Below are 9,464 nucleotides of genomic sequence, written 5' to 3'. Positions count from 1 at the left end.
AGCAAATAAACCAAAATTAATCATATTGTAGAGCAGTTAGCAGCAAAGTACGCTCATAAAAACCAACAACATCATCGGATAGGGGCAACTATCACCTTCCGAAAGTGGTATTGTTTTGCGTGGGCGTACCATAGAGGTAACTCTAAGACTAGTAGGTCCCGAAGAAACGTGCTCAACTTTTTGGCTCAGCTCTGGTACTCTCTTCGGTCCCAAGCTAATCGATTCACCCCTCGAAACATAGGAAAAACCAATAACCCCTCATTTTATCTGTCAAACTTTCATAGCGAATCAAAACATTGTGTAGTAGTAGAATTTCGACTAGAATGGGATTCGTTAATCGTTTGCTTGGGACCAATAGGCTAGTCAAGTAGTGAGCCAATTTAAAATCGTTGGTTTCGTATTGATTGTTGGGCGTACTTTGGTTCGCGTGTAAAAAGCCTTAGAAAGTTTATTTACAAATGCTTTTGTGCCGTTATCAAATGTTATGCCTGATTTTAACTGCTCGAATGAAGCGGTTAATATAAAGGTATGTTTATTTCAACCATATATAATTTGGGTAAACGATTTTTAGCGTCTCTTATTGCCTTCTTGTTTCCTTCTTTCGAAGACAATATATCAAGAAGACTGGCAACTGTTCCTGTTTCTCATTCGACCGCTATGAGACAGGCACAATCGCGTCATCTGACGCTCAAAGGTAACGAACGAATTTGATAGCAAAGATTACAACCTCAGAATTTCTTCTGTTTCTTCAGTTTGTGTATTTGCTCATCTTTCAATCCGCTGCTTCCGCACCTTCACCCCAGTGCAGCGCTACTGTATCTGTCGCTTGGATTCTGGCAAAGTTGCCAGTCTTCTTGATATAATGTCTTCGCTTCTTTTTACTTTTGGCCTTTTGGCAGCGTTGTGGTCGTGCAGAAGAGCAAGCACTCACGAAACAAAAATTAGTAAAAGAGAAAAAGGGAATAGAAGGGATATTTTGGTGTGTACCGCGCGAAGCTGAAAATAAATGATTAGTTTTTAGTTGAACGTGAACTGAAGTAGACTTGTTTCTCTTTCCATCCAAGAAAGTTACCTCCATATGGTTATTTGGGATACCTGTCCTCCTCGCATTCTAGTCCGCTTCGTAGTTAAAACAGGCTGAATTCAGCTCTAGCTATTCTTCGGAACTGCACCGAAAACGGCCCGCATGCGGTGAAGCCGAAGTGAAGGATCCGGAAACCCACCTAGGCAGATGGCCAAATAAAGTTCCAGCTCGACAAAACCGGCGGAACCCCACAATATCAACGTCACTCCGTCGTTTATGATGCGGGGTCCCATATAACCTCTATTATATAACGATACAACCCTCCCCACGCAAGACGTCGAAAGAAAAACGAAAATCCAAAATTAATTCTAAATCCATTTCAGATCCTTCTCCCTACCCCGACACCGATCGGAGAAAAAGGCCGGTATGAAATACTCGCTAATATGTGTTTGTTTAAAAAAAGGAAAGCATGTTTAAAATTAACATATCTATTTTTGTTCACAGAGTAACTCTACTGTTGTCAATTCAAACAAAAATATTCACGTTTATTTGCAACACGAATATTTTTAAAGTAAACTTAACATTATTTTTATATCAAACTAGCTGAGTGTGCCCGGTCTTGCTCGGGATTCAATATTAGCTTGAGTTTATGCGCCGATTTAAAAAAAAAGCATGCTATATTGTACGTAGCCCCCCCTATTATCTAAGGGGCTACCCCCTATGATTATCTCCTTATACTCACACACTCGCCCCCACATGCCTAATTTGGTTCCATTTGCTTGATTAGTTCTCGAGTTATGCAGAAATTTCTGTTTCATTTGTATGCCCCCCCCCCTTACAGAAGGGGGAGGGGTCTCGAACCATCATAAGAACCTTCCACGGCCCCAAAAACCCCTGTATAAAAAATTTCACTCCAATCGATTCAGTAGTTTCCGAGTCTATAAGGGTCAGACAGACAGACAGACAGACAGACAGACAGAAATTCATTTTTATATATATAGATAGATAGATAGATTCACAAAAAGTTTACAATCAACTTAGTTTATTTTTGTGGCCAGATCAAACTGAGTTTACGTTTAAATTTACCTCAAATATTTTAGTTTCGATGATAAATTTTTCAGCGTGTGGCAGAGGGAGTTATCCCTTGAGCTGGGAATGTTTTAACAAGGCCTTTAGAGCAACCGTACCAGTCGTTGCCATTTGCGGCACTATTTTACTTACCCACAGCGTTTCCATTTTGGCTTGATCACTACTCTCCACACCGGTCGTTGCTATAAAGGCCCACGCACATTAGATCCGGATCGGACGCGTTGCGGCAAAGTGACAGCTAAATCTATTGTCTAACTGTCAAATTTACGTCAACGCAACGCAAACGGATCTAATGTGGGTGGGCCTTAAGAGTCATAATTTAAGTTACCGTTTTCCACACCGGCAAAACAAACTTTTGACGTTTATTCAAAATAGCAACCGTCTGATGCGTTGCTACCGGGTTGCTAAATTTATGAACTCACTACTTACCAAGGTGCGGATTGCTATTTCCCCCACCTGAATAGCAACCTCCGGTACGCAAGTAGCGTTATGGTAGAGGTTGGTAAATGTGCCTTATTTACTCATTGGTACGGTTGCTCTTAGGGACCATCTATAAATGACGTAGTATATTTCTGACCAATTTAAGACCCCCTCATAGCGTATTTTGCTGTACAAAATCTGAAATCCTTCTCCCTCCTCAAATGCTACGTCATTTATGCATATGTTCCCTTAGAATGCAAAAAGAACGTCGACGAAAAGGATCTATCAATGTTACTTAGGACCTAATGCATTGTTCAGCTTGTTAATTCTAGCGTTCAGAATCATAAGGGCCTAACGCAGATTTTCTCTTCGTTTTACTATAGTTATGTGAACCAATTTTCTGTAACTGTTCCAGTACAGAGTACTAAAAGGATGCATAAGCTAGCAAAACACCGTTTTTTTTAGTTCTTTATTAAGGAGATTTTTAGCCTATGGCTAGTTCATCTCCGACTAGCAAAACACCAAAAAATGTTAAATTTACCGAATTATTAACAAAAGAGAAAATCACTGCAGAGAATCGATCATCGCAGTTAGGCCATTATGATTCTGAACGCTAGATAAATCTGTAAATGTAAATGTCTTAAAATCTGGCATCCCTGGGTGGACTTCAGACTGACATACACGGCGAATGAGAACGACCCAAATTTGAGTTTAGTTCACTCATAATCGCCAAAAGTGCAGGAACTCAGCGATGAGTAAATTTGCCACATGTTTTCCCAGGTTTTTCCAGGATTTTATAGGGAAAAATTTCCGAATTAGAGAAAAGTAAAGATTGGATTCACTTAGTCTATTGGTACTACTCCGAGACTGAATAAAATTTTCGTCAATTTCCTCATTTTCCGGCAGATTTTTTAGGTTTTCCACAGGAAACCATGAGACAAATTTTACTCATCGCTGACCCTAATAAAAATAACCATAAGAAAGAGCTTAAGGAAAAGTTCACCGCTTCGAAAAAAAAATTACGTTTTGATTTTTCTAAAAATATTGAAAAAAAGTATCAAAAATCTAACAAAAAATCACGTTTTTTCTAATTTTTTAAAGAAAATTCACGTGCAAAAACATGTTTTATAAGTCATTATGGCATAAAGTTGGACTCAAAAAACCACAAAACATCAACTCTTCGGTTTTTCTGGGAGTCCAATTTTTTTTCATGATGGGATAGAAAAAAATTTTTTGCATGTAATTTTTGACAATAATCTACACGGATATAAATCTCCTTATATCTTTTGGCAAATTTCTATTGCTAATTATTCATAAAATGTATAAGTCAACTAATAAGCAGTCGCCTTGCAAATAGTTAATAAAGATCATGTGTCAAATGAAATGTATAAGCGATCACACATACCTTTTAAGCATTCTTATAGGACGCATGAGGTTTGTCTTATGGCATGTATAAGGCTGATGTTTTGGCAAAAATGTATAAGTGAAAGACATGAATAAGATAGGGTAAATGATGGCTTCGGCAGCCATCGACTGTTTTCGGCAACCACAATTTAAACGTTAATTTCGATGTATTTTCTCACTAAAACACTTCGCTGAATGTATTCAAACAATTCCTTAGTCTTTCAGCTTCAATCCTAATACATTTTTACGACTGAGCAAACCTGTTATGCTAGCTCTTTCTTAAAAAGAAACATAAGCACATCAAAATACGGCTGATTTCGAGTTGCCGATAATAGAACAGCTGGTTTACACGCAGTTTAAACGGAAAGGTTGCCGAAGTAAAAGAGGCTGCCGACAATAGTCACACACACCTGAGAAGTTTGGAGCGCCTTAAAAACGTTTTCAAACAGTTTTGGACAGTTTTGTTGATTGGAATGGATAGAATAGCTAGCAGCAGATGAATGTAAACAAACAGACACGTCATATGTGTGCGTGACACTGAGAAAATGCTAATAGAAGTGCGGAAGCTGCTTAGATTGACGAGAATACGTAAATTCCCCTAATTGATTTTCGTTTCGTGTAAGGAAGAAACTGATTTTCTTGGATTTTTGATAATTTTTCCCAATATTTTTAGAAAAATAAAAACGTACCAAAAATATTTTTTTATTTTTGGGCCGGTGAGCTTCCCCTTAACGACGTGTTCGGGGTATCATCCAAACCGTTTGCGGAATAGTTCTACTATCCGGATTACAGTTCGATTACGGTATTTGTTTATTAGGGGAGTTCCTGCAATTTTGTCGATTATGAGTGAATTAAACTCAAATTTGGGTTGTTCACATTCGCCGTGTAGACTTCTCTGACGTTTATGAATTGCACAAGGTTAGTGCAGAACTTGGGGTAAATTATAAGTGTTAGTGCAAGAAAACCTTTCCATTTACCCAAAGTTCTGCACTAATTCTTGTGCAATTCACAAACGTCAGAGAAGTCTATTCACATGGTGGTGTTGACGGTGTTAACCAATGTCCTTTATATAAGGTCCGGGCCAACAGGCTTCCCGCATAAACGCGAACCATAAATTGACCTTACCTAAAATGGTTAAAATTGTTTATAATCCCTGCTGAACTTCAACTGAAATGGTTATGGAACTTTACATGAACGTTTAATGATAAAGTTTCAACCTTATGTATTATGGTTTTTTGGAACTGGACCTTACAAATAATGGGTTGTTAAGAACCATTACCGTTCCAAATTCTTGTTTTCTCCATACATTTTCGGAAAGAGAACTATATTAGAACCTTTTAACTTATGGTTTGAGAACTTTAATGGTAATGGTTATGGTAGTCAGTAAGGTCCACGAATGGTTTTGTAACATCGATCAACTTTATGTGGAATATATCGCGAATTGGTTGCCTGTAATTTACTGATTACCAATTCACGATATATTCCACGTAAAGTTGAGCGATAATACAAAACCATTAATGGACCTTACTGACTACCATAACCATTACCATTAATGTTCTCAAATCATAAGTAAAAACGTTCTTATATAGTTCTCTTTCTGAAAATGTATGGAGAAAACAAGAATTTGGAATGGTAATGGTTCTTAACAACCCGTTATTTGTAAGGTCCATTTCCAAAAAACCATAATACATAAGGTTGAAACTTTATCATTAAACGTTCATGTAAAGTTCCATAACCATTTCAGTTAAAGTTTAGCAGGGATTATAAACAATTTTTAACCATTTTAGGTAAGGTCAATTTATGGTTCGCGTTTATGCGGGTTATTGGTTTAGTGAAATGAACAAAAAAACATTTAATGTTTAGTGGTGTTCGTATTTCACTGCAATGTTTATCTTTTTACACGAAACAGTTGTTGGCAGTGACTGTTCGCAGTATAGAATGTTATGGTAGAGTGACGTCGTCACATGAGTGCTCAGCAATGTTTACAATATTTTTGCTTCTAACACCAGCAAGCTGCATGTTGGCCCGGACCTTATATAAACGTCATTGGGTGTTGACGGCACCCGATGTCAATTATACAAGGTCTAGAACAACTGGCAGGATGCTGGTGTTAGAAGCAAAAATGTTGTAAACATTGCTGAGCAAGAGAATGACTATGTCACGGCAGCCCAACATTCCATACTGCGAATAGCAGACGTGTCGTCACAGAAAACAGCTGTTTCGTGCACACACGAACTAAAAAGTAAGCATTGCGATGAAATACAAAACCACTGAACATTTCTAAGGCCCTTTACATGCGAACCATAGTACGCCCACGCAATCAAACAACATCATCGGTTAGGGGCAACTATCACCTTTCCGAAAGTAGTATTGGTTTGCGTGGGCGTACTTTGGTTCGCGTGTAAATGGCCTTAGAAAGTTTGTTTACAAATGCTTTTGTGCCGTTATCAAATGTTATGCCTGATTTCTACATTTCACTAATTGGCGTTGACGGCACCGTCGAAAAATTTGCTCTTCCAGCAAATATAGACAGTTTCTTATGAGAATTTTCGGTGGAGTGAAAGGATAGTACAAAGCCCGCCATGTTTCACGCACAGTCTGACGTTTGCTTATGGATTTTCTCATAGGAGTAAAGAGCTACAGAGTCGCCGTCAACGCCAATAGCCGGTTGGGTGAGACCTTGATAATTGACATCGTACGGCACCGTCTACCGTCTCTTCACGCAAAGATTGTCAGTTTCTTATGGGATTTTTCACTGGAGTGAATGGGTAAGATAAAGTCCATAATGTTTCAAGCACAGACCGACAGATTCTTATGGGATTATACAATAGGAGTAAAGAGCTATAGAATCGCCGGCAACGCTGTTTTTGTTATCAGTTTTATTTTTGTTTTTACTCAATGTACCGTTATTTTAGACCGCTTAGTCCGCCAGCAGCCAATCCAACACAAGAGAAGGAACAGAGCGAACAGAGATTATATTAATATTAATGCAAGCGATCACCCACCATCCCTTACTAGGTAGAGGCTAGCATGCAGTAGCAAAAGTGAAAGATCCGAGCTAGAAATTATTTGACCGGCAGCGCAAAGCTAGAAGCAAATCGTTCTCGCTCGTGAAGAAAAAAGCATACCGCTGGTCAGTCGAAGTGTTCCCGTCGTGCGGTGAAGACTCTCGCGACAAACTGCGATAAGAAGCCATCTGGGCAACAGGTTCGTCTTCCGGTTGATATTATTTTGATTCTAGGTTTAAGCCCCGGTAGCTCAAGAAAGTGATACTCTGCCCTTAGCATTATTGTGGCTGATCATTGAAGTTTCCATATTTCTTTATTACAGCAGTGAATTTGTGGCTTGAAGTAGTGAAGTTTTAGTATTTATTTCTATCTGATAAGTCAGCTAAGTGCCATTGAAGAATGTCCGGAGACGTCCAGCCAAGGAAGCGCAAGGACAAGAAGAGGAAGAAAGGTAAGTTGGTGCAGCAGCATAAGAATTCGATTATGTAGTAATGATAATTCCGTGGACAAATCGCTCCGAAGGTACAACAGAGCTGCGAAATGCTAGCGCAGAGTTATTCCGTGGAGGTAGTTTTAATTTAGAACTTTTTATTAGCTTATGTGAAAAATCTTAAAATAGATATTTTCGACTCGCAGCTCTCACTCTTCCGCTGCGGTCTTGCTTTCGACTTTCGGTGTTCGTTTTCTGGTTATTGGGGGAACGTTGGACAGATACTCTCACACTTTTCTCGCATAATATTTTCTGAAAACTGCGAGTTTGTCTCCATCCTAGGGTAGTTGTGTTCGGGTTTAGACATGCTATTTATTATGTTCGCAAAATAGGTATTTAGGGATAGTTGAGTCTTTTGTTATACATTTATCCGGGAGAAGAAGTATGGATGTACTCGAGACATGTGCCTAGGCCGAAAATAGCGTCAGTTACCCTAGGTGTTCTCCCGGCGTAGTAGTCAACAAGACAAAGTGCGATGGTGATGATGATAGGAGCGGAGGACAAACCCATACCTTAAGTGTGCACCGCAGGTTCCACATCACCTATTGGCACCGAAAGTTAAGATCAGTGTGGAAGGGAGTTAAGATCAAAGTGCTGAGCTTATATTTAAGGAACTGCCAAGCGTTGTTCCGCATTGTTTCGCCATTATCGGCTACTTAGCATAAATACAGTTTAATTTATTATTCGTCGGAAATTTATAAAGTTTAATATCTGATAGCTTCCAGACGTTTCATTTTAATTCTAAAGTAAATAACGTGAATTTTCATTGTTTTAAATGAATAAACCTTAAAGGTTAAGCTCAATTCTTTGCGATGTTAAGGACTTGTGTCTTAACTATGAATTCAAAACATTCAACCATTCCTTTATTCACAAAAATATCTTAGCTTAGGCTTCAGAATGCCAAAACATTCCGTTATTATTTGGAACAAATTAATATTTTTACTTTTGTCACAGCACGCTCCAATCTGGCGAGGGGGGACAAAAAAGTATAAAAAATAATAAAACATGTATTATTGAGCTAAACCAAAACGTAAAAGTATATTTCAACCGTGGTATTTAAATGCAAGAATATTGAAAAATTAGAAGATACTGCGAATCAAAGCATAGACACACTGAGATTATTTTACAAGAGTCCGTAACAAGTTGGTAACAATTCAAATGACCTTTATCCGGTAGGAATCAATTAAACCTATATATTAACTTTACGAACTGGATCAGCGTGTTTGTAAAAAAATGCTAAAATAAAATCTACGGGTTCCGGTGGGATTTGAATAATTAATTCTAATCTCATAAATCCTTTGGAATTCTAGGATGAATTTAAAAGTAGAAGTATCTGCTTTTGTAATCAAAAGTATTGTATTCAATTTGTCGAAACTCCACGCAAACTAACACCGCTTAGGGAAGTATGACCCTACCTCAGATATTCTCTTCTACTTCTCTCTTCTTCCTTCGAATTCTTTTCTGGAAAGTTTCTTAAGAATGACTTTCAAGTTCTCATTTTTTTGCAATTATTCTCAGAATGATCCTTTTGATATTTTTCTCGGAATTCCCTTGAGCTTCTTTTCTGAATTCCTTTGACATCATCGTCCAGAACACCCTTTAAATTCTGCTTACTATTGTCATTACATTTGCATCAAAATTCTCTGCTATTCTCTTCTAGGAGCTTCTCCTTAACTACCCATAATCGCATATCAGTCCCATATGGATAGGAAATCAAGCAAATATGGGATTGATATGCGATTATGGGCAGTTAAGTTCTCCATTCTTCCAATGGCAAAATTGCTTCCCAGAAAAATCAGAATTTCTTAAAACAAAATTTTAAAATTATCATGTCAGAACTATCTTAGATTTTTTCCCAGATTTTTTTTAAGAATCCTCCTCAGTCTATTTTATTAAATTAACACTTCAATTCCATTCAAATTTACTAGAAAATTTCCTAAAATCTCTTTAAAACGCTTTCAAGTTCCAAAGCCATGAACATTGTTCAGGACTAAATTTGGAATATTGGAATTTTTTTCACAATCCTTCA

At 37.9% G+C, this 9,464-nt stretch overlaps 1 protein-coding gene across 3 annotated transcripts in view; it reads left to right on the top strand.

The window, feature by feature from the left end:
• Nucleotides 1-7,037: 7,037 nt before the first annotated feature.
• Asph (Aspartyl beta-hydroxylase) overlaps nt 7,038-9,464 on the top strand; it is a 35,127-nt gene continuing 32,700 nt past the window's right edge. For all 3 annotated transcript variants that reach the window (XM_065219854.1, XM_065219852.1, XM_065219853.1), the window contains exons 1-2: nt 7,038-7,144; nt 7,268-7,396. In XM_065219854.1, the coding sequence (XP_065075926.1) occupies nt 7,345-7,396 (52 nt within the window). In that variant the 5' untranslated portion in view covers nt 7,038-7,144; nt 7,268-7,344. The remainder of the gene's footprint in view (nt 7,145-7,267; nt 7,397-9,464) is intronic.

Source organism: Ochlerotatus camptorhynchus, unplaced genomic scaffold (assembly GCF_037179485.1).
Source record: "Ochlerotatus camptorhynchus isolate MF236.1 unplaced genomic scaffold, CSIRO-AGI_Acam_v1.1 ptg000112l, whole genome shotgun sequence".
Taxonomy (NCBI): domain Eukaryota; kingdom Metazoa; phylum Arthropoda; class Insecta; order Diptera; family Culicidae; genus Ochlerotatus; species Ochlerotatus camptorhynchus.
Note: the sequence above shows the minus strand (reverse complement) of the source record. Positions and strands in the feature narration are given on the sequence as shown.